This window comes from Moschus berezovskii, chromosome 16 (genome assembly GCF_049115385.1).
Source record: "Moschus berezovskii isolate FMDL1 chromosome 16, NW_MosBer_1.0, whole genome shotgun sequence".
In the NCBI taxonomy this organism is placed as follows: Eukaryota; Metazoa; Chordata; class Mammalia; order Artiodactyla; family Moschidae; genus Moschus; species Moschus berezovskii.
Window position 1 is genome coordinate 82,671,240 of NC_142475.1, and position 23,919 is coordinate 82,695,158.

The 23,919-nt window shown below is 64.9% G+C and overlaps 3 protein-coding genes across 18 annotated transcripts; 1 reads left to right on the forward strand and 2 right to left on the reverse strand.

Moving 5' to 3' along the window:
* Positions 1–1,870: 1,870 nt before the first annotated feature.
* On the forward strand, positions 1,871–9,803 carry GSDMD (gasdermin D). Of its 6 annotated transcripts, XM_088844497.1 has the most exons (12): positions 1,871–2,327; positions 3,226–3,373; positions 3,853–3,972; positions 5,748–5,965; positions 6,138–6,330; positions 6,903–7,071; positions 7,214–7,316; positions 7,565–7,618; positions 8,067–8,162; positions 8,286–8,461; positions 9,007–9,148; positions 9,241–9,803. In XM_088844497.1, exons 4-12 carry the CDS (start codon positions 5,752–5,754, stop codon positions 9,672–9,674), a joined length of 1,581 nt encoding a protein of 526 aa, XP_088700623.1. In that variant the 5' UTR covers positions 1,871–2,327; positions 3,226–3,373; positions 3,853–3,972; positions 5,748–5,751; the 3' UTR covers positions 9,675–9,803. The 6 variants fall into 6 exon arrangements, with proteins under 6 accessions (XP_088700623.1, XP_088700622.1, XP_055288261.1 ...); XM_055432286.2 differs by lacking the exons at positions 1,871–2,327; positions 3,226–3,373; positions 3,853–3,972 and adding an exon at positions 4,595–4,745 and having other exon boundaries at positions 9,034–9,148; positions 9,241–9,314; positions 9,435–9,803; XM_055432282.2 differs by lacking the exons at positions 1,871–2,327; positions 3,226–3,373; positions 3,853–3,972 and adding an exon at positions 4,596–4,745 and having other exon boundaries at positions 9,241–9,314; positions 9,435–9,803.
* A 2,628-nt stretch (positions 9,804–12,431) lies between these two features.
* MROH6 (maestro heat like repeat family member 6) lies at positions 12,432–19,703 on the reverse strand. Of its 6 annotated transcripts, XM_055432201.2 has the most exons (14): positions 17,898–19,703; positions 17,601–17,753; positions 17,319–17,473; positions 16,681–16,798; positions 16,302–16,486; positions 16,079–16,216; positions 15,874–15,988; positions 15,622–15,765; positions 15,379–15,552; positions 15,058–15,225; positions 14,730–14,849; positions 14,426–14,528; positions 14,248–14,313; positions 13,590–14,090 (listed from the first exon to the last, which is right to left on the reverse strand). In XM_055432201.2, the coding sequence occupies exons 1-14, from the start codon at positions 18,144–18,146 to the stop codon at positions 13,843–13,845; spliced, it is 2,136 nt and encodes a 711-aa protein (XP_055288176.2). In that variant the 5' UTR covers positions 18,147–19,703; the 3' UTR covers positions 13,590–13,842. The 6 variants fall into 6 exon arrangements, with proteins under 6 accessions (XP_055288173.2, XP_055288176.2, XP_055288174.2 ...); XM_055432199.2 differs by having other exon boundaries at positions 15,379–15,765; XM_055432198.2 differs by lacking the exon at positions 13,590–14,090 and adding an exon at positions 12,432–12,569 and having other exon boundaries at positions 14,426–14,849; positions 15,379–15,765.
* Positions 19,704–19,837: 134 nt separating this feature from the next.
* Positions 19,838–23,084, reverse strand: NAPRT (nicotinate phosphoribosyltransferase). Of its 6 annotated transcripts, none has more exons than XM_055432233.2 (13): positions 22,738–23,067; positions 22,536–22,663; positions 22,374–22,456; positions 22,041–22,171; positions 21,735–21,949; positions 21,394–21,590; positions 21,171–21,311; positions 20,830–20,914; positions 20,657–20,737; positions 20,472–20,574; positions 20,229–20,368; positions 20,030–20,137; positions 19,838–19,948 (listed from the first exon to the last, which is right to left on the reverse strand). In XM_055432233.2, the coding sequence occupies exons 1-13, from the start codon at positions 22,961–22,963 to the stop codon at positions 19,886–19,888; spliced, it is 1,701 nt and encodes a 566-aa protein (XP_055288208.1). In that variant the 5' UTR covers positions 22,964–23,067; the 3' UTR covers positions 19,838–19,885. The 6 variants fall into 6 exon arrangements, 5 of the variants coding, with proteins under 5 accessions (XP_055288208.1, XP_055288211.1, XP_055288209.1 ...); XM_055432236.2 differs by having other exon boundaries at positions 21,834–21,949; positions 22,738–23,064; XM_055432234.2 differs by having other exon boundaries at positions 20,229–20,383; positions 20,830–20,872; positions 22,738–23,063.
* Positions 23,085–23,919: the final 835 nt, after the last annotated feature.

The following is a 23,919-nucleotide window of genomic DNA, read 5'->3' on the forward strand; positions in this document are numbered from 1 at the left end:
TCTTATAATAAACCATAATGGAAAATAATATGAAATGTATATATATAGGAATCACTTTGCTGTACACCAGAAACTAACATAACATTGTAAATCAACTATACTTAAAAAGTTTAAAAATTAAGTGCTGAGCTCCTTACATGGGACAAAAATACTGAGTGTGTTTATAGCCCATTATAAGGCTTCTCTGGCGACTCAGGTGGTAAAGAATCCACCTGCAATGCAGGAGACCTGGGTTCAGTCTCTGGGTCAGGAAGATCCCCTGGAGAAGGAAATGGCAACCCACTTCAGTATCCTTGCCTGGAGAACCATGGGCAGAGGAGTCTGGCAGGTTACAGTCCATGGAATCACAGTGTCGGACACAACTGAGGGACTAACCACAGGCCCTCATAGGAACAGGTGTTGACTGGCTGGGACCACTATCCCATGGATGTCCCCTTGCCTTCTGTCCCAGTGGGGAGGATCGGGAAGTAACTGTAGAAGAGATTAACCATTGAGGTCTCTTTGGGTCCCCCCATCCCAGCCACTAACCCCCACTCCACCCTCCACACCCTCGCTGCAAAGCATGACCCTCAGAACCAGATCCTTTGGGAAGAAAAGTTGACTGGTTTTTGTTTCCTAGATGGCAGCATTTCCACGAGGCTCTCGGGCCACAGACGGTGGATGGTTGGTTGGACATCACCACAGTGTGCCACATGCCCTAGTCCTGGGCAAGCCCGGACAGGGACCCTGCCAGGTGGAAAAGACACCCCGTCCCAGCCAAGCGATGCCTGGAGGCCGGCGGTCAGAGACGACGACTGCTAGGGCAAAGTGAAGTGAGGCTCAGAGCAGTAGAGCACCTTCCCCTGCAGGGTCACTTGGGGTGGGCGGGCCTCTGTGCCGCTTCCCCAGCCCCTCCCGGCAGAAAATCCAGGGAGCCAGGCAGGCATTATGGCCGGGAGGGCAGTGCCGGAGCCGGGCAGGGCGACGGGAACCGCGCGTCACCCACCTCGGCCCGGAGACCGGCTGTGAGCCTCCGCTGACCCCGCCGCACCCTTTCCCGATTCTGCCTGGCCTTCCTGCGGCCTCCGCCCCTCCGGACTCCGGAGCTCCCCTGGGCCCGAGGCCGCCCCGTCGCACAGCGATCGGCTGAGCGTGGACCGCAGGCCTGCTGGACAGTCCGAGCCACCGCCGAGGGCCCAGGCCAGCAAGGGGGGCGGGGGCGGCGAGCGGGAGGAGGCCCCGCGGGGACTCAACCCGGAGGAAAGGACCCCTGGACTTAGGTGCGCTCCGCAGCCCCTCGGCCCCGCTGCGCCGCGCTCGTTCCCGCCGGGCTGAGCGGCTTGCAGGCGCACAGGGCGCTCTGGGCCGCCGCCTGCCCGCGCGGGTTCCAGAGCCGGAGGCGCGGGGCAGCGGCCGACATCGCGGCGCCCCGGGAAGCCCCGTGTCACAGGGTGGAGGGCCCAGGGTGGAGCCGCTGCCTGCCGCCCCCCACGCCCCTACCGGTCCCGCGCTGAGGCCCCGCAACCCTGACCCGGCGCGCCCTGAAGCCGGACGGTCCGGGGCTGGGTGGGCCCGGTGGGGCGGGACCAAGGGTGGGTTCCTCGGGACCACTGCCCCTCCCCTCACCCCACGCCGTCACCCGCCTGTCTCCCTGTCTCTCTCCGTTCGGCCTCTGCTGTCGCCGCCCGGATACCACCCTCCCTCAGCCCGCCCCCCATCTCCTCTGAGGGGGCCCCAGCCAATGCCTCCCGACGGCCGGTCCTGGTTATCTCCCCATCTTAGGACCTGCTCTGTGCCTCCCAGGGGCTGGGCATTTCCAGGACAGAGACCGGCCCCCACTGCCCAGCTCCCTGCAGGGTCTGGCCGGGTGCCCGCCCCACCCTGAGTGGCAGGGGCCTGCGGCTGCAGTGAGCTGCTTCCTTCCAGCTCTCTCGGAGGTGCCACAGCCTCCCTGCATACAGCCCAGAGCCCCTCCCGGCCCTGGTCACAGTACTCCATCAGGCACGGTGTCCTCCCTGGCTCTGGACCCCAGAGCTTGCCCAGGGAGGCCTCTGCACCCCCATATCACCTGATGCTGCTCCAGACTTCCTGGGGCTCCCTAGGCCCGAGATGGGGGAGGAGGGTACAGGACCAACCCCTCCCACCTTCCTTCTTCTCCAGTGGATTCACTTTCTGCCCTTTCAGGCTGACCTCTGACCTCCGGAGCCTAGTGACACCATCACTCACCAGCCCAGTGCCTCTTGTGTAGGCTGTCGCTAAAGAACTGAACCCTGGACTTCCCTGGCCCTCCAGCAGTTAAGATTCCTCACTTCCACTGCAGGGGCACTGGTTCCATGGTCCCTAATCAGGTCAGGGAACTAAGATTCCCCGTGAACATGCAGCAACAACACCCTTCCATGGTTCATTCAGCCCCAGGTCACTGCCTGAGGCGGGGGGCACGGTGTAGCACAACACCCCTGTTACCATGGCCACCATGACACACACACCCCGTTACCATGGCCACCGTGACACACACACACACCCGTTACCATGGCCACCGTGACACCACCCACCCATTACCATGGCCTTCTAGAAAAATAAACTACCCCCACCCTTGGCCTGGAACCCGACCAGCTGGAGAGGTGGAAGTTAGGGGCCACTAGGAGGCTGCACAGCTTTCCAGAAGCTTTGCTGTGGGAACAGGGAGAAGCAGGAGAATGCCCGGTGGGCCCAGCACACACCATGCAGAATACAGGACTGCACATAGGAGCACACACACAGACCCAGGTACAAGCACAAAACATGCAAAACAGCCGTACAAACACACACGCATTCGTGCTCAGACCTGCATCACGCGCGTACACCCATACTTGTGGACACGTGCGTCCATGCTTACATTACTTACACACGGGAACACAGACACGCACTCAGCCTCCTGGAGCATCCTGCCACCACCAGCAGGATGCCCTGCTTGTATTGGCAAATGGGCTCCAGCAACTGGGTCGGATGTGGGAGCCCCACACTGAGCTGGGTGGGGACCCACTGCCCCAGAGGCCCTCAGCCAGCAGACTTCGCTGGCCTGCACTCTAGTCCCCTGATGTGGAGAGAGAAATGGCCTCAGAGACCCCAATTAGGCACTGAAGCCACCCTGCTCCCCACCCCACCCCCTCCAATGGATGGTGCCTGCCTGTTCACAGTGGCTCCAAACTTCTGCTTTCACAAGATTGCTTCCTTTCTGTTTGAATCAGCATTTCCACTTATTTGCAGCTGCAACGTTCCAAAACACACAACCCCTGCACTGGCATCGGGGCTGATGCCAGCAGGTCTACCTGGCGGGCCCCTTGTCCAGTCCACTTCAGAACCCTCATCTGCAGGAGCACGCGGTGCCGGGTGCTGACACGCAGCCACCCTGCAAGTGAGTGTGCACGGTGGAGCCTGTGGTCTGAGTCTCGGGCCAGCCAGCTGGCAGGGGCCCTGGCGTGAGCTCCAGAGGGTCAGGAGACCTAGAGGCAGGATGTGGCGGTGGAGCAGTGGAGAAGCGGGGTGTGGGGCTCCTGGGCGCCTTGCCCCAGACACGGTCCACACACAGCCCAGGAAGGAAGGACATCGAGAGCCTGTGCTGGGCCTGGATGTCGTCACTTGGCTTCAGGTTTTCACAGTAACAGCTTTGAATGTTGCTGTGGTATGTGAGATATAATTCACAAACCATACAGTTCACCCGTTAAAAGTGTAAAACTCTGGGGGTTTAGCATATCCAGACTCGGGCAACACCAGCACAGCTGATCTGAGAGCATTCCCGTCACCCCAAAGACAGTGTCACACCCCCCGCCCCTGGCAGCTAGAACTCTGCTTTCTGTCGCTGCAGATCTGCCTGTTCTCATTTCATACACCCAGATCCTGAGACTGTTGTCCTGCGTGCCTGATTTCTTCCTGGCATAACGCTGTGAGGTCCATCGACGCTGTGCCGTGTGTCAGAACGTCCTCTGCGCGGCTGAACACCGACCGCTCCACTGTGTGTGTTGACCACGTTTTGTTTGTTCGTGCTTCCATGGGTGGGCGTTTTCCATGGGTGGACATTTGCAATGCATTTTGGCTGTCAAGAATAACGTTGTGAGAGCATTCAAGTGCAGGTTTCTGCATGAACGTGTTTTCACTTCTCTTGAAGGCACACCTAGCCATGGAATGGACGAGCCTATGGTAGTTCTCTGTTTAGCTTTTTGAGGAACTGCCAGGCTCTTTTCCCCGGGCGCCTGCACGCTTTTGCAAGCCCAGCGCTGTGTGCTGCCCGACTCCTCCAGCTCTGCTCCCACACTTGTTACTCCCCCTTTTATATTACAGTTAACCTGTGGGTGTGAGGCAGCCCCTAACCTTGCTTTGATTTGCATTTCCCTGATGCTAATGACCTGAGCCTCTTCTGAGTTCACTGGCCATTTGTACACTTTCCCTGAAGAAATGTTTTTTCGGACCCTTTGTCCTGGCCCGGGGTTTTAGGAGAGAAGGATCAAAGAAGCTCCGTGCGTTTGAAGGCTGTGGGGGGTGGGGCAAGAGTCGCCCCCCACCCCCGCCCCCTGCACCCCCACTCCTAGCCAGGCCGCGGGGCGGGCTCACCAGGGGCATTTCCGGCTCCTCTCAGCGCCGCCAGCTGCCTCGCGGAGGTTTCACTTTTGGGTCTGGGAACCTTCAGGCTGTGTGTGCGCTGGGTAACTCCAGGGCAGAGGCTTCCAATCCTGGCCTGCAGGGCAGCCTGGCTTCAGCTTTGTGGGCACAGGCGACAGTCACGGTCACTGGTGAGCTGCCCCCGCCCATTCCCTGGGCCCCTGCGCCCCACAGGGGGCTGCCTGCCCTGGCTCCTGGGTGGGGCCCTTGCTTCTCCTGGGAGGTGGGTTGGGGGTTGGGGGGTGGGGAAGGCCAGGGCCTCCGGGTGGAGACCAGGTCCTGTCACCTTCCTTGGGCTTCCTCAAGCCCCCAAGGACTCCCCGCATCCCAGATCAGCTGAGGAAACCCCAGGCCTCAGGGAAGGGGGCTCCCTCAGAAGTCTGACTGATTTGGGCTTAGTTCCAGGCAGGCACCTCCAAGTGCCCCTGGGCCCACTCTGGGATCTCAGGCCAGCGCCAAGGCTTAGAGGCTTCCTGCAGCCCAGACATCCTGGGTCCTGAGTCAGGCCCACAATGGCTCCTGACCCCTGAAGACAGACGAGTTACTCATGGAGCTCTGGGCACTGAGGAAGCCCTAGAGGACAGGCCTAGGGGCTGGGGATGCTTGGGCTGGGCCTTGCCTGGGCCTTCGTACCAACTGCCCAGGAGGCAATGGCTTCTGCTTCATTCCTGCTCTCTGAACACCTTGGCCAGGAAGGCAGCTACTAAGGCAAACAGAGCCCTAGCCTTGCCCTGCCCTTCCTCAGTGGCTGCTTTTCATGAGCAGCCTGAAGCCTTGTTGAAGTAGCAAAGTGATGGAGGGCTTGGTGGGTGGCCAGGGCTGCCCCCTCCCCAACAAGCGCTGAGTCCCAGGGCTTTCTTGGGCTTCCTGTGGGCACTCTGGTCACAGGACAGATGGTGTGCATGGCTAGCCCGAGTCCCACGGAGGGCTGCGAGTGACATCCAACCTGGAGGAGCTCGGAGCCCCTTGCAGAGATGGACAGTGGGTGACAGGGTGCACTTGGAGGCAAGCATCCCAGGCCTGGCCAGGCAGGACTACCTAGGAGACACCCGACCGGCTACCTCTCCGATCTTCCCCTCCCCTGCCCTCTTCCACCCCTGAGGGTGGAAGGCCTGACCAGCTGACCTCCTCAGGAGCATGGCATCAGCCTTTGAGAAGGTGGTCAGGAGCGTGGTGCGGGAGCTGGACCACAAGGAGCTCACCCCCGTGGACAGCCTGTGGAGCTCCGCCAGCTTCCAGCCCTACAGCCTTTTGAGCAGGAAACCCTTGAGCTCACGGTTCTGGAGACCGCGCTACATGTGTGTCAACTTGTCCATCAGGGACATCCTGGAGCCTGACGCACCGGAGCCAGGTACCCAACCAGCACTGAGTCCGAGTTGTGGGTGGGCAGGGGGTGGGCCAGCCGGCTCCAGCTCGGGCCCCTGGGCTCTGTCTCCAGAGGGCAGGCGCTTTCCAGAGGCCCCTCCACCAGGTGGGACAGGCAGCGGCTGGCAGGCGGGGCCTCAGCTGCACTCTCGCTCCAGCCCTGGAGTGTGGTGGCACCTTCCAGCTCCACGATGCGATGGATGGGCAGCTGCAGGGCAGCGTGAAGCTGGCAGCCCCAGGACAGGGCAGGCTCTCAGGTGGGGCCGCGGTGTCCAGCAGCTCCAGCACCTTGATGGACCTGTGCACTCTGAGAGTGGCCCCCAACACCTGGGAAGCCATGCACCGCGAGAGGTGAGCCCTAGGACTGCAGACCCCCTGACCCTGAGCAGCTGACCCTGGTCAGGCCCTCGGGGCCACATCAGTCACAGGGTGTCTGTGCAGGGCGAGGGACATCCCAGAGTCAGGGGCCGTGCGGGGACCAGCGGCTGGGAAGGAGGCTGCCGAGGTCCTGGGGGCCTGCGTCCTGCAGGTCGGGGGGCCAGGAGTCAGACTGAGCCCTGCTGCAAAGAGGCTGGGGTGGAACACACACAGGGACCCTGGTGAGGACCATTAGCTCAGCACACAGACATGAGATCTGAACCCCAGGGAGTGGAGGGAGACAGCAGACAGGTCAGCAGCCAGCCGCAGGGTGGGCCCCTCCAGAGGCCCGCAGGCATCCCTGTCCCTTCTTCCTGCCCCCCATCTGCCCATAGGCACTGGAGCACCCAGGGAATGGGGCAAAAGGGGTCCCGTGCCGGGGCATCCACATCACCCCATCCATGGCCGCAGACACTGAGGTCCGGGGAAGGGAAGGGCATCCCGGGGCAGGGGGAGGGGAGGGCAAGGCTCACCCTGCAAGCTTCCCACTGGTCCACTCACCACAGGCGCCTGCGGCAGCCTGAACCCAAAGCCCTGCAGCAGCTGCGGAGCCGGGGGGACGATGTGTTTGTAGTGACCGAGGCAGTGCGGACACAGAAGGAGGTGGAGGTCACCCGGACGCAGAGGCAGGAGGGCTCCGGCCAGTTCGCACTTCCGGGAGCCCTCTGCTTGCAGGTGAGCGGCAAGGGCCCTGCAAGTGGGCACAGCGGGGGGGGGCAGCAGGGCAGTGTCCCCACGCAGACCCCTGCCACCAGCACCTGACTGCCCCTGGCCTCACCACCCAGAGCCCAGTCCTGAGCCCACATCCGTCCCTCAGGGCAAAGGCGAGGGCCACCTGAGCCGGAAGAAGATGGTCACCATCCCCTCGGGCAGCACCCTCGCATTTCGGGCGGCCCAGCTGGTTATTGGCTCTGACTGGGGTGAGCCGGGGTCTGGGTGACTTCTGGGGCCCAGGCTCCATCACAGAGGCAGGGAGGCCTGGAAGAATCACTGGCTGCCTGGGAGTGCTGGGGACATATGGTGACATGACTCTGGGCCGGGGTGGCCGAGGGCCCCTTGTTCAGGCAGGTGGGAGGTCAGGGCACAAAGCGGGGCTGCACAGGGAGCAGGGAGAGGCCAGGTGTTCTGCCAACCTGCCTCCCCCATCTCTGCCCCTCCCGGCTTCCAGACGTCCTCCTCTTCCCAGACAAGAAGCAAAGGACCTTCCCGTCACTGCAGGCAGGTAAGGCCCATGCACCTGGGAAGTGGGACAGGCTGATAAGGAGAGCCCAGCACAACACATCTGGGAGACACACACACACACACACATGTGCACGCGCACATGCACACTAGTGCAAACGCACACACACCCCCATGCAAACACACATGCACACTCACACATATACACACGTGCAACATGCACACTGTGTGTACAAGTGTGCACACACATGCAATACACGCGCACACACGCACACTCACGCACAGACACATGAGCAACACATGCACGCGCTCGTGCAAACGCGCACACACACAGGTAATATGGCGACAGGATGGCACCAGGCAGGTTGGACCTTGCTCCTTGCCCCAGGCTGCCAGGACTGGGATGACAAGCTGTGAGGGCCCAGGGGAGGCCTCAGCCCTCTCTGGCTGGGGCCGCAGCCCCGAGCACTGACCAGCCCTGCCTTGCCCAGGCCGCAGGCCCTCCAGCAGTGCAGACGGCCATCCACGTTCGTGCTTCAGCTTTGCCTCCATAAAGGCCCTCTCTGACTATTTCCAGTTCCGGTCGGGTCAGTACCTTCTGGGCCACCCTGGGGCCCCTGCTCCCCTTTTGCCCCCAGCATCTTCCCTCCCTTACCAGGGCTCCCTGGGGCCACGTGGGCACCTGGGCAATTGCAGACCTGTCCCCACAGATGGGTCCACGGAGCACCAGCTGGCGACCACTGACGACTTCCAGGGCCTGCAGGCAGAGGCAGAGGCCTGGGCCGTGGGCCTGCAGGGCTTGTCCAAGGGGCTGTGTGGGCGGCTGCTGGGTGGCCTGGGGCAGGTGTTACGGGATGAGCCAGCTCTGCAAGCCCTGGAGGAGTCGGTGAGTGAGCTGGGCTGCGGGTGTTAGGGGGTGTGGTAGCCCGAGAGCTGGGTGGGGCACTGGAGCAGGTGCCTGCCCGCCCTGCTCACCCCCACTCCCCCGGGCACCCCCAGCTGGAGCAGGTGCCAGCCCGCCCTGCTCAACCCCACTCCCCCGGGCGCCCCCAGCTGGAACAGGTGCCTGCCCACCCTGCTCACCCCCGCTCCCCTAGGCGCCCCCAGCTGGGGCAGGGCCTGTCCCGCCCTGCTCAGCCCCACTCCCCTAGGTGCCCCGAGCTGGGGCAGGGCCTGTCCCGCCCTGCTCACCCCCACTCCCCCGGGCGCCCCCAGCTGGGGCAGGGCCAGTCCCGCCCTGCTCACCCCCGCTCCCCCGGGCGCCCCACCTGGAGCAGGACCTGTCCTGCCCTGCTCACCCCCACTCCCCCGGGTCCCCCCAGCTGGGGCAGGGCCAGTCCCGCCCTGTTCACCCCCGCTCCCCAGGGCGCCCCCAGCTGGAGCAGGTGCCTACCCACCCTGCTCACCCCCACTCCCCTGGGGTGCCTCCAGCTGGAGCAGGGCCTGTGTGGCAGGCAGGTGGAGCCTCAGGACGGCCTGGTCGGCGCCATTCTCGAGTCTCTGGTGTTGCCCTCTGGACGGCTGGAAGCAGAGCTCGCAGGCCCCGTCTTCTACCTGCTGCAAGCGCTAGCAGGTAAGATGCTCGGGGCGGGGCAGGGAAGAGGCAGGGACGCGAGCCCCTCTGGCTGGCCCCTGGAAGCCCTCTCACCCGAGGCCTCTCCGCAGCGCTGAGTGAAGCCCAGCACGTGCTGCTAGCTGAGGTGCTGGAGACAGGGGCCCTGTCGGGGACCTTTCGGCTGGTGAGAAGGCCTGGGTGTAGGGGAAGGGCGGGCCAGTGTGGGGCCCAGTGCCCTGCGATGGGGTGGCGTGGGTGGGTGCCCGATGCTGGGCCCTCTGACCGCTCCCACCCTGTCTGCCAGGTGGAGAGCCTTGTGGAGCAGAGCAGCCCGTGGCAGGAGCACCAGGCTGTGTCCCTGCCGCCTGAGCGCTTGGGCGACAGCTGGGGCTCAGAGGCGCCCGCCTGGGCGCTACTGGAGGCATGTGGCTTGGAGCCCCAGGTGGGCGCCCCCCAGGTGTGCTGGGAGCCAGGGGCCCGCGGCTGCGTGTGCGCGCTTTACACCTGCCTGGCGCTGCTGCTCCGGCTGAGCCAGCTCTGCTAGTCTGTGGCCCGCCCGCCACGGGCACAGCTCGTGTCCACTGGCTGCCAGGAGCCACACCCAGCCATGTGGGCCGCTCTCCACAAGACCTGGGGGGTGGGGACAGCCAATAAATGTGACAAATGACACATACAGGGAAAATGACGCACTGAGCTTTGGAGGAGCCCTCTATCAGGGGCCAGGGGCCCAGTGGGATGTGCCCGCACAGGACAGGGAGGGACCTGGGGGCCAGGAGCAGGCACCGGGGGCCTACCCTGTGCTGGACCCGGCCACTCCAGAGCGACCGGCCACGTGGCCAGGCTCCTACCTGCCCCTGCCCCCCCACAGCAGGCTGGCCTGGAAAGAACAGGGCAGGGTGATGCCAACCCCCGGGACTGTTCTCTGTCCACCTCAGGGAGCCTGAGAGCATTCTGATGTTCTGATGCAGGCAGTGGGCCGCCCTCCCTCTGCAGAGCTGCAGCGGGGCAAGAACAGGGCACTAACAGACAGACAGCCCTGCACTCCTGGGGCTGCATGGGGACCTGGGGGAAATGACCCAAACCAGAGAAACTGGCCTTTGGGGTGTGTCTCATCCAAATTCATTCACTCAAAGGTAAGAGTGTGTCGAGAGGAGAGGAGACCTCCCGGCCTTGAGCCGTGGTCCCTGGGCCTCACCAGGCACAGAGAGGTGGTGACAGACTCAGCCAGGCAGTTGCTCTCACAGCCTGGAGCTGTCACAGCCAGGAGAAACTTGCCTCTCCCTACGGGAGCCGGTCTGCGGTCCTCCACTTGGTGGAAGGCAAGGGAAGCCATGTTCCCTTGCTGTCCGGCTCACCGCTGCCCTGCAGCCCCAGGATTGGCTAAACAGAAGGAATGGAGAATCCCTGGTGGTCCGGTGGTTAAGGACTTGGCACTTCCACCGCTGGGGCCCCAGATCGATTCCTGGTTGGGGAACAAAGATCCCACAAGCAACGTGGCCAAAAAACGTAAAAATAAAAAGAAGAGGTGGTCGGTTCAGCTGTGGTTGGGACATTAACCCCTGAGAAAACTCAGGATCGAGGTTGACAGTAAAATTAATATTAAAACAGAGTGCTCCCTAAACATCCCAGATCCCAGCACAGAAATGCCTAGCAATTGTCCCCTCACCCAGGGCAAGGGAGAAGTTGGACACCTCCCAGGCCTGTTTGTGTTCCCCGGAGCCCAAGCTTCTCCTTTGGGAACTGTGCTAGGGCACTGAAAGGCATGACCAAGGCAAACAGGACAGGAGCAGCGCGGATCTTAGAAAGCAGCAAGTGAGCGGGGCCACCAGCGCTGCTTCTGGGGCCCCGAGACTCTCCCTGCAAGATCAGGTGGTGAACTGGGTCTGCTGAGCCCCACCCAGGTGCCCTTTGGAGGGTCTCACTGTTGGCCCTCAGGCTCCAGGGTCGCCAGTGCCTGGAGGTCTCCAGTGACAGCTCATTTGAGAGCATCTAAGCATCAAGATCAAGGCGTAGCGGGGGGGGCCTCTGTGCAAAGCAGCTCACCCCGACCCTAGACTCTGGGGGGAGGTGAGCGCTCCATGGGCAGGTTTGCTGGGCCTGGTCACCTTGACGCCCACTGACCCACAGCGCTCACCCAGGAGCGGGGCTCACCCGGGAGCAGGGCTACGGTGTCGCCGCCCCAACTGGAGCCTCCCTGGGGACCGCAGCAGAGAAATCCCTGAGAAGCGTCCCTCTCCCAGGACAAAGCGGCAAGCAGGGTGTCTGACAGGGCCCCGGCTACAGGGCAAGGGGCGCCCTCATGTGGGGGGCAGGTTCACTCCAGATGGCCTGTGGAGTGGAAGGGAGTGGGCTCCCAGGCCAGAGAGGCCCAGGCCCCGTGGGGAGGCATGGAAGAAGTGAGGCGCTGCCTGCCGAGCCCCCCATGAGGCTGGGCCCCACTTCCCAGCGGGCCTCGCTGGGGGCTTTGCCCCTCACCTGTGCAGTCATGCCCTGTGGTTGGACAGGCTCGTGCCTGGTGGGGGCAGCGGGCCTCAGATGCTCCCCCAGCTTCTGGCTCCAGGCTGCAAGCCCCTGAGGGACCCGACCATCAGGCGGCTGGGGGGTTCCTCCCTCCACCCTGCCAGCAGCAGTGGAGGGGCCGCAGGGCTGGGACCTGGCGCCTCCCTGAAGGGGTAGGGCTGGAGACCACCCGAGGACATTCTCACCAGCCTCCCTTCCTTCTGCCTCCCGGGCTCTGATGGCCTCCTGGCCTCCCCAGTGCGTCCCCAGATGTTTCTCGTAGTTTAATCTAATTTTGGCATTCCCCTTGAAGAATCGTGAACTAATACACCAAACCATGCCCCTGGCTTCTCACAGACAAGTTCCCTTGGCCGGGGCCTCCCCTGCCCTCAGAGTGACGAACGAGGAGAACCTGGCCCCTCCCTACTGAGCTCTGACTCTGCTCAGGGCCTGTGTGGGTAGCACAGCTTCTCAGTCAGGGCAAAGCCCGCCTGACTCTGCCCGGGGCTGGTTCAACCCCCAGGCACACGCTCAGTTCAGTTCAGTCCCTCAGTCCTGTCTGACACTTTGCAACTCCGTGGACTGCAGCACGCCAGGCCTCCCTGTTCATCACCAACTCCTGGAGTTTACTCAAACTCGTGTCCATTGAGTCGGCGATGCCATCCAACCATCTCATCCTCTGTCATCCCCCTCTCCTCCCACCTTCAATCTTTCCCAGCATCAGGGTCTTTTTGCATCAAGTGGCCAAAGTATTAGTTTCAGCTTCAACATCAATTCTTCCAATGAATATTCAGGACTGATTTCCTTTAGGATGGACTGGTTGGACTTCCTTGCAACCCAAGGGACTCTCAAGAGTCTTCTCCAACACCAGAGTTCAAAAGCATCAATTCTTTGGTGCTCAGTTTCTTCACAGTCCAACTCTCACATCCATACATGACCACTGGAGAAAACATGGCCTTGATTAGACAGACTTTTGTTGGCAGCCACATGCTGCCTTCCCTGTAATCTTAGCCCAAACGCAATCTTGGACCAGGCGCAACTCATCAGAGCGCAGCCTTGGCCCAGACAGACACCGAACCCCTAGGATCTGTGTTTTTATTTTGGCTGCACCATGCAGCATGTGGGATCTTAGTTCCCCTAACCAGTGATCGAACCTGTGCTCCCTGCATTGGGAGTGCAGAGGTTTAACTGTTGGACCACCAGGGATGTCCGGCTGTGTCTTTATTTTAAATGCTTTCCATTGGGATGGGCAGTACCCCAGCCTCCAAGAGGCTGTGTGAGTGGAGGCCTCCTTCTCTGAGGAGGCAGCTTTGGGGGCCCTGAAAGGGTAAGAGGACACCTCAAGGTGGGCATTGCAGATGGCAGAAGCCACTTGTCCTGGATCTGGAGAGCCTGGGTCACTGCTTCGGAGCAGTCCTGAGGGACCTCTTCCCTCACTCGGCCCTGAGCAAGGGCTGGGATGCGGGTGCGACAGCTCAGCCTGGTGAGGGGCAGATGCTGGCACCCCACACCTGAGCCTGCAGGTATCATCTCAGACCTGTGGTGTCCAGTGGGAGGTCGGGGGCAGCCTCCAGAGAAGACCCCAGGGGTCTGAGCCGGTGAGCTAGACAGGAGGGGCAGGAACAGGGCCAGGCTGCTGGGCAGTGGGTGTGGACAGGCGGAAAGATGGATGCTTCGTGAGCAGGGAGGGTGTGGCCGGAAACCTCAGAACCTCCCGGCCGGCACGTGGCCGGCAAGGAGTGGAGCACATCAAGGGTGGTGACGGGAGAATGGGAGGGCCAGACAGAGGCTGCCTTTCACGGGGATGGCTCCCAGCGTGGCACCTACTTCCGTGTCCCTACCTGGCCTAGGCCCAGAAGGCCAGGCACCATCCAGGCAGGGCACATGCCAGGGGGTTGGGAGAGGCACAGGCCTACTGGGGACAGACGGACGGAGAAGTGGAAGAGGCGAGAAGCTGAGGGTTAAGGTGCTGCGTCAGAAACTCGTGGTCCATCTAGTCAGGGCTGTCGGGGTGGGGGGTCTTTGTGTGCAGCAGACCGTGCAGAGCCCCACCGGGGTCGGGGACGGGGACTGGTGCCCAGCACCACGCCCAGGGTGCCCCTCAAGGCGGACCTCTTCTGCAAATCTGCCCCCCGCCCTCCGGTCAAGACAGGCCACAGAGCAGGGAGCCCGAGTCAGCACCGTGGCCCCCACTGGAGGGCCAGCCGGTCAGCTCAGCCTGGACCTGAGCAGCCCCAGCGGCTGGGGAGGCTGCGGTGCTGGAACGGGCTGTCGGCGTACACGGGCGGCGGCCGGGCCGGCCGGGGGCGGGGCCGGCCGGGGCGGGGGAGGTGCCGGAGGCTTGGGAGGCTCCAGCCGCAGGGCTGGGGCTGCGCGCGGGCCAGCAGCGCCACCTGCTGGCTGGACACGCGTGCTGCCGCCGCCACAGCGGGCTCAGGGTCGCTCCGCAGCCTACCCAAGTCTGCGGGGACAGGGCGGTTCATGCGGCGGAGGGGGGCTCTCGGGCTGTCCCCTATCCATCCCAGTCCCACACCCATCCACTCCCATTTACTTTGCCCTGGCAGCCACCGCCTCTCTGGAACCCTGCAGAACCCCACGGGGAGGAGTTGGGCTCTCACCCTGGAACAGAGAGTCCAGCAGGTCCTGGTTGACATGGCTGAGGCTGGAGTGATGGACCAGGAAGCCTGGACCAAAGCGAAGCCCTGAGTGCTGGCCCCGTGCCCGCAGCAGCGAGGGGCTGGCCCAGTGCCCAGAGCCCTGGGTGCAGGGAGCAGTGTGACGCCAGGCCTGCCTCACCTGTGAGCAGGGCGGCCGCCCGGCGCAGGGGGCCCTGAGGGCTCTGCAGGTAGCCCTGGGTCTGGCTCAGGAAGCTGGGCACGTGACTCGGGTACCACTGGACCTGAGGACAGAAGGGTTCGTGGGGCAGGAGGGCCAGCTCTGCGTGGAGTGGAGGCCTCAGAGGTGAGGCCAGGTCTCGACGTGCCACCACCTTGACTGGAAGGGTGAGGAGTCTCAGTGTTGGGGGGAGTGGCCCTGGTGTATACTGGACCAACCGGGCAGCTGACTGCACCCCGTCATTCACACCATCCCCCCAACTGACCAGGCGGTGGCAGATGCGGCTTAGGGCCTCAGGGCTGTCGTAGTGGGCCACCGTGACCATCTCCTCCAGCAGGCCCCAGTGCAGGGCCTGGTCACAGCGGGCCAGGGTCCATTCTGAGCTCTGGAATGGGTAGGGAGCGAGGTTAGAGATCTGAAAGGAAAGTGGCAAGAAAGGACCTGGGAGGCAGGAGGTGGCCAGGGTGAGGGACGGAGGAGTCCTGCTTGTCCAAGCCTCCTGCGGTCTTCGGAGAAGTCCCTGACCTGCGCTCTCTGGAGAGGCGACTGTGGTGGGGAAGGGTGGGGTGGTCAGGATAGTGTCGGGGGCTGACCTCAGCGGTGTCCCGGCTGGGGTCGTGCAGGCGCAACAGCAGCGGAACGAGACTCTGCAGCACCAGCTTCCGCAGGGGGCGGCGGAGCCCCACTCGGAGCCCGCCCCGGCCGCGCCTCACCAGCGTCCCAAGCAGCCCGACTGCGGAGGCGCGGACCGAGTCCCGGGCCTGTACAGGAGGGCGCGATCAGGAGCCGGCAGGGAGAGGGCGTCCGGAGGGCTGCAGTCTGCGGGAGTGCCCTGGGGGCCCCAGCGGGGCCTGGTGGGCAAACCGGGGGGCAGGGCCGTGGGAAAGACAGCGGAGGGGGCGGGCGAGGCTCACGTCGTCCAGGAGCGGTGGGAGGCGAGGCCGCAGCTCCGTGCTCAGGAGCCGCACCGGTGCCCGCGGCCGCAGCAGGACCCTCCGCAGTGCCCCCAGCGCGGCGTCCACGAGCCGCGGGTCACTCTCGCCCAGCGCGCCCAGGAGCGCGGGCAGCAGCATGGTCGCGTGGCGCACCTGCGGGGACAGGGACTCGTGGGAGGCCCCTCGCCTGGCCCGGCCGAGCCCGGCCCGCCCCTCCCTCACCTTCCCGCGGTTCAGTGCCAGGTGGCCAAGGCCCAGCAGGCCCAGCCAGCGCACGGTGGGCTCAGGGTCGCCCTGCCAGGCGCGGAGCCGCTCCAGGATCACCTCCTCCCGCAGGAGCCGCGCGGTGGGCCGGCTCTGCAACAGCTGGGCGGGGGACACAGGGTCAGCGCGCTGGCTTTCCGCTCAGGCCAGGGCCGCTTAGGGGCCAAGCGCACTGCCACCCCTCCCCACCTGTCGTGGAAGTGGGCTCACCCCGGTGAAGAAGGCCATGGCCGTCAGGCGCTGTGCATTGTTTGTGCTGCGCAGCCGCGGCAGCAAGTCAGCAAAGAGGCCTCGCAGGTGGTGGTCGGCGTGGGCCACCAGGGCGCTGGAACGGGGCCAAACGGAAGCTCTCCGTCAAGAAGCCACCCCCTGACCACCCCCATGCCCCTGCTTCTCCCACACCCCCGCCCCGCACCTGGCCAGCAGCAGGACACCCTCCAGGTGGGTGCGGGCTCCCACCAGTCTCCTCCAGCCTCCAGCCTGCTCCATGCACGTGACCACCATGCGGCCTCCGTCCCCGGTGAGCAGGGCCTTCAAGGCCTCCACGGTGCAGCTGGAGGCGGGGCCAGCAGCGAGTGGGCAGTGAGGGCCAGGCGGGCGCTGGGCCAGACCCCACGCCCGGGTGTGCACCCCCTCACCTGGCATGACTGTGCGGGGGCCCTCGGTGAGATGTGGCCCAAACCTTGGCTGTGTCAGGGGTGTGTGTGTCCCGGGCCAGCTCGTGGAGCTGAGTGACCAGGACTAGGAGAAGGTGCGGGTAGAAGCCTCGGGCGGCACCCACGCAGCCGGACACAGCCAGCATCTCCCCAAGGGCGCGAGTGGCCTGCGGGACCAGGGGCTCATTCAGGCTCAGACGCGGCCGACAGGGAGAGGACAGGCCTCCACGCTCAAAGGACGCTATGGACGGGTGTGACTAGGGTGGGCGCCTGCTGCCCCCGAACCCCTGTAAGCAGACTCTTCTGGCCTCTTAGGCCAGGGCTGGGGTGTCCCCCTGGCAAGCTGGACAGAGCCACCTACCGCCAGGGCCTCCAGCTGGGATCCGGCTGAGCCCTTTAGCGCCCACAGCAACTGCACCAGCACCTGTCCGTTCACACGCTGGTTCCGGCTCAGGCTGCGCCAGAGCTCAGCGGCCGCCCTGGGGGCACGGGGCGTGTGAGGCAGGGTCTGGGGCTGGGGTGAGGTGAGCCCCCATGTCGGGGAGGCAGCCACTAGGACTCAAGCAGGAGGAGGGAGGGTTAACTGCCCCCCACCCCACCCTGGCAATCCCTGAGGAACAAGATGACTGGCATCTGTGCAAACCACACAGGACTCCGAGGGGCCAGCAACAAACCTGGCATCATGAACAGTCACTGTGGGGAATAAAACCAAAGATAACATCCCCTGGGGGCAGACTAACTTGAGCCAGGGGCGTTGGGGGTGCAGAAGCCACCTGGCTTGCTCAGGCGGGCACCCCCAGACAGGGAGAGAGAAGGCCAGGCCACAGCCAGGAACCAGCAGAGGACCCGAGGTGGGAGGGGCGGCGGGAGGGCGAGAGGGAGGAGGGGAGGGGGACGGCTCCCTCCTCCGCCCGCCCTGGGCCAGACTCCACGACCAAGCCGGAAGGGGGAAGGAAGCCGCTTGGGGCCCGACGGGCCTGGTGGGGCGGGACAGGTTACCGGTCCGGGGCTGGTGAGCAGCGCAGCAGTGCGGACACCACATCCCGGGAGTGCTCCAGGGCCAGCGCACTCAGCACCCGCAGGGCCGCCCGCCGGGGCCGCCCCTCTGCCAGGTGGGGCACCTGTGCCAGCAGCCCCCGCACGAGCTCATGCACCTGGCATGAGGGGCGGCGGGTGGCAGTCAGGTCTCTGTGAGCCCTGCCCCCACCAAGTGGGCACAGTTCACTGCCCCCCAGTCTTGGAGGGTTGGGGAGGTGCCCGTGGGAGGGGCTGGGGGCGCACCTGGTCCTCCAGCCTGTGCCCCCGTGCCTCCAGGGCTGAGGACAGGGTGAACGCTGTCGCCTGGGTTCCCACAAAGCCAGCCTCTTCCAGGCAGGCGGCGGTGTACACAGCCAGGTCTGCGAGGGCCCCTTCCTCCCAGGAGCTCCGAGGAATCTGGGGGTTGGAGGGGAGGCATGTGGAGCCCCCTTGCTTCTCTCACGCTCTTCCTCCCTCCACAGAGCCTTTCTGCTCTCCCAGCCCCCTCCCAGCCCCCTCCCTCGTTACCTCCCCTGCCCTCCAGGCAGCCCTCCTGCTTACCTGCTGGGGCCCCTCGGGGGCTGGCTCCTGGGGAGCAGGCAGGGAGAGGGGCTCACTGCCGGCGGTGGGGTCGGTGACTGCCCGCCCGGGCTCCGCTGCTGCAGGTTCAGGCTTAGGCTGGGGCTGAGGGCCTGGGTCAGGGGGTCCCGAGGGCTGCCCCCGGCTGGCCCGGATCCCTTCGGCCAGGGCTGTCAGGGTCAGGGCCCCCACGGAGGCCCCGCGGGCCGGGCCCCATATGCCCCCAGCCATGGCTGTGGCACACGCCGAGCTTGTAGTACCTGTTGCTGGTCCTTCCAGGAAGTCATGCCCAGGCCTGACCTAGAAGCAGGCCCCAGGCAGGCGGGACCAGGGACAGGGGTGGTGGCGCATGTGTGTGTGTGTGTGTGGGGGGGTGGAGGTGGAGATACAGAGTTGTCTTCAGGTGTGGTACCCTCCAGGGGCTTTGGGAGGGCCCTCGCCTGAGTGTCTGGGGTCCGGTTCTGCCCACCGGGCCCTAGGAAAGGGCCAAGCAAGGTTCCTGGGGGACAGAGGATCTGCTGGGCGGGGTAGGGGGTACAAGGGGGTGGTGGCAGGGAGGAGAGCCCTTGACTTGACCTCCAACCCCACTGGGCAGGGAATCCCGGCAAGTGTGCACAGCTCTGAGGGTCTGGCCCAGCCCTGAGCCGAGACCATGCCTGACTCAGCCCTGAAAGGCAGTCGAGTCCACTCTGGGCCTGGGGCCAGGGCTGGGCTGTCCCCTCCATGTTCCCACCCGACCGGACCTCCGGGAAGGGGACGTTCTGAGAGCTGCTGCCCCCTCTGAACTCAGAGCAGCCCTAGGGGTGGGCCAGAGGAAGAGGAGCTGCCCGGTGCCTCTGGTGCCCTCGCAGGTGACTGACACCACTGGATGGGTCACTGGGGAGGGTCTGGGTCTCGGCACCAGAATGCAAAGCTCAGAAGTGGTGGCCTGAGGGGGCCTTGGGCCTGGGTGTGTTGTGTTGTGTGCGTGCTGGCAGGGGTGTGCGTATCTCTCTCCAAGCCCCCCTCTCTCCAGGAGGCCTGACCAAGCCTCTGCTCCAAATCCCCACTGTCACCTCACCCAGCAATACAGTGGCCACTGCCCAGCCCGGGCTGGGGGAGCCAGAAGAGCTGGAACTGCCAAATACCTGGGCAGGCGGGAGAGCCCCGGGCCGTCCCCTGGACAGTTAGCATTCCCCCACACCCTTGCCAGCTCCTCAAGCTGCCCACCGCCTGGACAAGAGGCCAAGGCCTTGGCCCCCATGTCGCGCAGAGCCTCGACCCTCTCTCTTGGAGCGGAAGCGGGTGGAGACCTGACAAGCCTGCTGCACAGAGGTGGGGCAGCCAGGATCTGGCCGGCTGCCCAGGGCGGGCCCCTGCTCCCTAACTTCCTCCCTGACTCTAGTCAGGCAGGCCCCACCGCTCCACGCCTTTCCTGGCACTTCGGGGGCAGCAGCTGGGTCCCCACAACCAAGGCCTGGTCCACACTGTGACACACCGGAACCAAGAGGGAGCCGGATGGGCGGAGCCTCCTCTTGGGGAGGTGGAGGTATCCCAGCGAGCCTTCCCAGGGGGAATCCCAGAGCCCCTCCAGCTGGCACTTCAACCCCACCCTGTGGCTCCCGCCTGCAGCCTCATGGAGAGGTCTCCCAGACACTCCCCCAGCTCTTAGCTGGGCACAAAGACCGCCCCTCTTTCCCTACAGCCCTGCCCTGCCCCCAATCTGCCCCTAGAGTCCAGCTCCTCAAGCTTTGGACATCCTCCCACAAGCCTTAGCTGACCTCAGCCCTCAGCACAGGGCTGCCTCCCGAACCCTGGCCAGCATGGGGTCTCCCCTGGGAGCATAAACCCTCTCACTAATTCCTGACTCCAGTCCACCCCAGGAAGCCCTGAGGGTCCAGCGAGTGGCAGGCTTGATGAAGAAATGACACATGACAAGTGGGGACAGTGAATGACTCATGTTAATTTCAGGCGGCTCCCAGCACAGGTTGTCAGAGGGCTCCTCTGGCACTCAGTCTGTCCACCAGGGCCTGGAGCTTCTCAGACAGCGCGACCTGCAGCAGGGAGACGCGGGGGTGATGGAGCCATGGGGGCAGAGAGCACAGGCCGGGCTGAGGACCTGGCCCTGCGCGCACCTGGTACAGTGCCGGCTGCTCCAGCCGCCTGTGGGCGGGGCTCAGACGGTGCAGGGACTGCTGGGCGAAAGCTCTGGATTCAGCCAGAGACGGCAGCGGCTTACACAGCTGTTGGGAGGCAGGAAGGGGCTCAAGGTCAGATGTCAGAGCTTGGTCTGGGTTGAAGATGCAGACTCGGGGGGTAGGTAGGGGTGGTCACCTGTCCCTGCTGGACACAGAGTCGCAGCAGCGGCTCCACGTGGGCCGGCCTCACAGTACGGGACTCCCGGGCCCCTCGAGGCCAAACTCTCAGCTCCTGGCCCGCCCGGGGAGGTGGCTCCTCTGCCAACTGCAGCACATCTAACAGCAGAGACCCTGTGTGTGTGTGCACGTGAGGGGCGCCAAGAATAACGTGAGGGGCCTGGGGCTCGGAACTGAACCGAGGAGGGTGGAGGGGCCTCACCATCAGAGCCCAGGAGCCGGAAGGCAGCCTTGCTCCCAGGCAATGTTTGCTTCTCGGGGTCCTCGGTCAGTTTCATCCGCGGCTGGCCTCCCACGGACACCAGCTGCAGGGACATGGTGCTGGGCTAGCTGGATCTTCTTCCCAGACCCCTCCTCCACTCCCAGCCCACTTGCACTGCGCCCCACCTTGTAGACACAGCCCAGGGAAGGCTGGCGAGGGCAGGTGACCACACTAGTGCCGATGCCAATGACGTTTACCTCACTGCCCTGGAAGGTGAGTGGGTGGGCACTGAGCTTAGCCAGCACATGCAGGCCCAGGGCCCCCACGCCACCCTCTGGCCTGCTCCTGCCCCGCCCACCTTCTGGGCCAGCCGGGCCAACTCCTCCTCGTCAATGTTGTTGCTGACAGTGATGGGGACCGATTGCAGCCAGGGCACCCCGAACCTGTGGCAGGGCAGCCCCTCGGATGCTCCCGACTCCCGTGGCCCACCCCGACCCGTCCAGCTGCCCTCTACCACCTGCTGGTCTGGCTCAAGCCTTCGTGTGCCTACAGGCCCCTGAGTGAGCTCAGCACAGCCTCCTCACCCGCTGCAGCATCGCGACTCAGGTAGCATCAGAGAGCCTCTCTCCCGTTTCCCCTCCCAAAACCCCTGAGCTGGAGGGGGTCTCTCAGCAGACAAAACCCCTCCCAGGGACTCACTGGGCTGCAGCTGTCCGGAAGACCCCGCGGATCTCCCGAGCCTGCTGAAGCAGGTCGCCACTGTCCAGCCTCACGCCCACTGCCTGGTAGCCCAGTTCCTGCAGGGCCAGGGCTACAGCCAGGAAGTTGGGGAGCCCACTCCTGGGGACGGGGACAGGAGGGTCAGCATGGGGGATCTGCAGCTTCTCTGCTGAGACCACACCGGGGGATGGCCGGGCCTCACCTCCGCACACTATAGGTGTCCAGCAGGCCCTGGAAGGCCCGGGGAAAGGCCAAGGCGTAGGCCACAAAGGCTGCCCGCTCCCCGCGGTGCGGCTCTTGCACACCCAGCCCCAGGTGGCCACATACACGCTCCAGCCACGTCTCCACGCTGGCAGCCAGATTCACCTGGGAGCCCTGACCAGCCGCCGGAGCCAACATCTATGGAGAGGGGTGAAGGACGGAAGACCCAGAGCGTGGTGGGGGGGCTGGCTCGCACCAGTAGACAGTCTGAGAACCCATCTGCCAGCGCCACACTGAGACATCGGCCCAGGGTGGCTTGGATGGGCCAGGCCTGGTACCTGCCTGAGGGCTGAGCAGGGACTGGCGGCTCCTCCTTCGGGGGAAGGGATCGCCCTGGGGGTCTGCCCTCTGGAATGCAGCAAGGGGGACAAGGGTACTGACCGGGTCAGGCGGCACCTCGCTGCCTGAAAAGGAAGTGACAAAGGAGTGCGCCAGGGTCCCGGCCACCGGCACGCCCCGCAGCTGTCCTGCAAGCACGTTGCTGCTGGCATCGAAGCCTGGATCAGGGTAAAGTTTGGGGACTTCAGACATTGAAAGGGGGAGGTCTCGGGGCTAGACGCCTCTTCCTTTCCGTCTCCTGGCCCTCACCGCCCAGGTAGCTGTAGGTAGAAGCAGTAAGACCCCCGTCGGGGCCCTGAGCACGCCGAAGCCCCATCTCCAGCAGTCGCTTGTCGGGCCCTGCGATCAGGCGAAGGCGCGCGGCATTTGTGGCGATGAGGCTGTGGGAGCAGGGGAGTAGGGGACCGGAGTGACGTCCAAGAAGCTACTCGGCGCGGCCTGTCTTGAGACTGCGCAGCGGGAGCGGGCCCGCGCTCCACCCCACCCCGCCCGCACGGGGCCACGCCCCACAGGCCGGCCGGGAAGGCCCCTCCCACTCGCAGGACCCGGCCTTCCCACCCCGGGCGCCACCCCGGGCCCCACCTGGCGTAGCTGACCAGGCAGAGGAGCGGCGTCTCCAGCAGCTGCACCACCAGGAGCGGCCCGGACACCTGCAGTAGCGGCACCTGCGGGGCGGGCTGTCACTCGGTGCCTCCCTGCCCCGCTCGCCGCCCCCCGCCACCGCGTCCTGCCCCCCGCACTCACGCCGGGGAAGGCGAGGGAGCCCTCGGGCAGGGCCCGCACAGTCACACCAGAGCAGTCGAGGGCACGAAGGTGCTCAAAGAACGCGGGGTCTGTGTCTGGGGGCAGCGCCGAAGCCAGGAACTGCACGTCTGGGGGCGACAGAGGCCGTGGCGGGCGGGGGCTCGGGGGCGCGCGGGCGGGGGCTCGCCTAGCCGGGGCCTACCTGCGTCCCGCAGGCGGAAGGCACGCAGGAAACGCACGCAGTCGCGCAGCCCCGCGGCCAAGGCGAAGGCTCCGCCGAACGGGCACTGGCGGAAGAAGAGCTCGAACTCGGCCTGGTCCTGCGCGCGGCCGGCGCGCCAGTAGCCCAGCGCCATGGTGGCCTGATACAGGTCGGTGAGCAGCGGCCGTGCCGCCGCGCGCCCCTCGGGGTCCTGCTCCGCCGCCATCGCCCCGGACTCTGGCCGCCCCGCCTGCCCGCTTGACGTCTGAGCTCGCCAGGGCCCGCCCAGCCAGCGGGTTGGAGCTGGGAGGTTGGGACACCCGGAGGTTGGGACACCCGGGCGCGACCGCCATTCCTGGCAACCAGGACCCACGGGGCGGGCCGCCGGCCTCCAGACGCCGGGGAGCCGTTTCCGCAGCTGGACCCGGCTCGAGCTGGGGCGTCTGCTCCCCCTGGTCTGCCCCGTGGGGCAGGGTCTGTCTTGTCCCCTGCCGCCTGCGGCTCCGTGCAGCGTATGGACGGTAAAAGAGGGCAATGCGAACTCCACATCCCCTCCCGCCCAGAGCCACTGCGGGCGTGGGCAGGGCAGCTCGGCGACACCGCCCCACCGTGGCAAGCCCACACTGTCCTGGGAGGAACGTGGTGCCAACCCAAGTAAGGGGACTGCTTGTCCGCCACCAGCTGGCACAGAAGGCTCTCCGGTCCTGCACTCTTAAGCCTTGCAGGCCCCCAAAACTCACTCTTCCTCACCAGTCACACCAGATCCAGGGAGGAACCACTAGTGACCCAGTCTTGCCCAGACCAGAGGGTGAGGGGGGCACAGGTGGGCCAGGGGCACAGCTCCATGGGGTAGTATGTCCTGGGGTCTCTCAGGGGCCCAGGTCTCTCTCCAATGGGTATGTGTGTGGCAGGTAGGGTGGTGGGAGGGAGAGAGGCAGGGCTAAGGTGGGGGAAAAAAACCCCACCTCCTTCCTAGACATGGACAGATGCATGCAGGCTTTCCCACAGGTGACTGACTATAGTCACAAGAACAGGACCAGGACAGCCACTGGGACCTCTTTCCTGCATGGTTCCAGGCTGGCACTTTCGTACCCATGGGGATAACTCAAAAAAAGGAGGCAGAGTAGAGATGGTGGGGGACCAGGTGCCCCCCCCCCCCCGCCCCAGTGGAGGAGACAATGC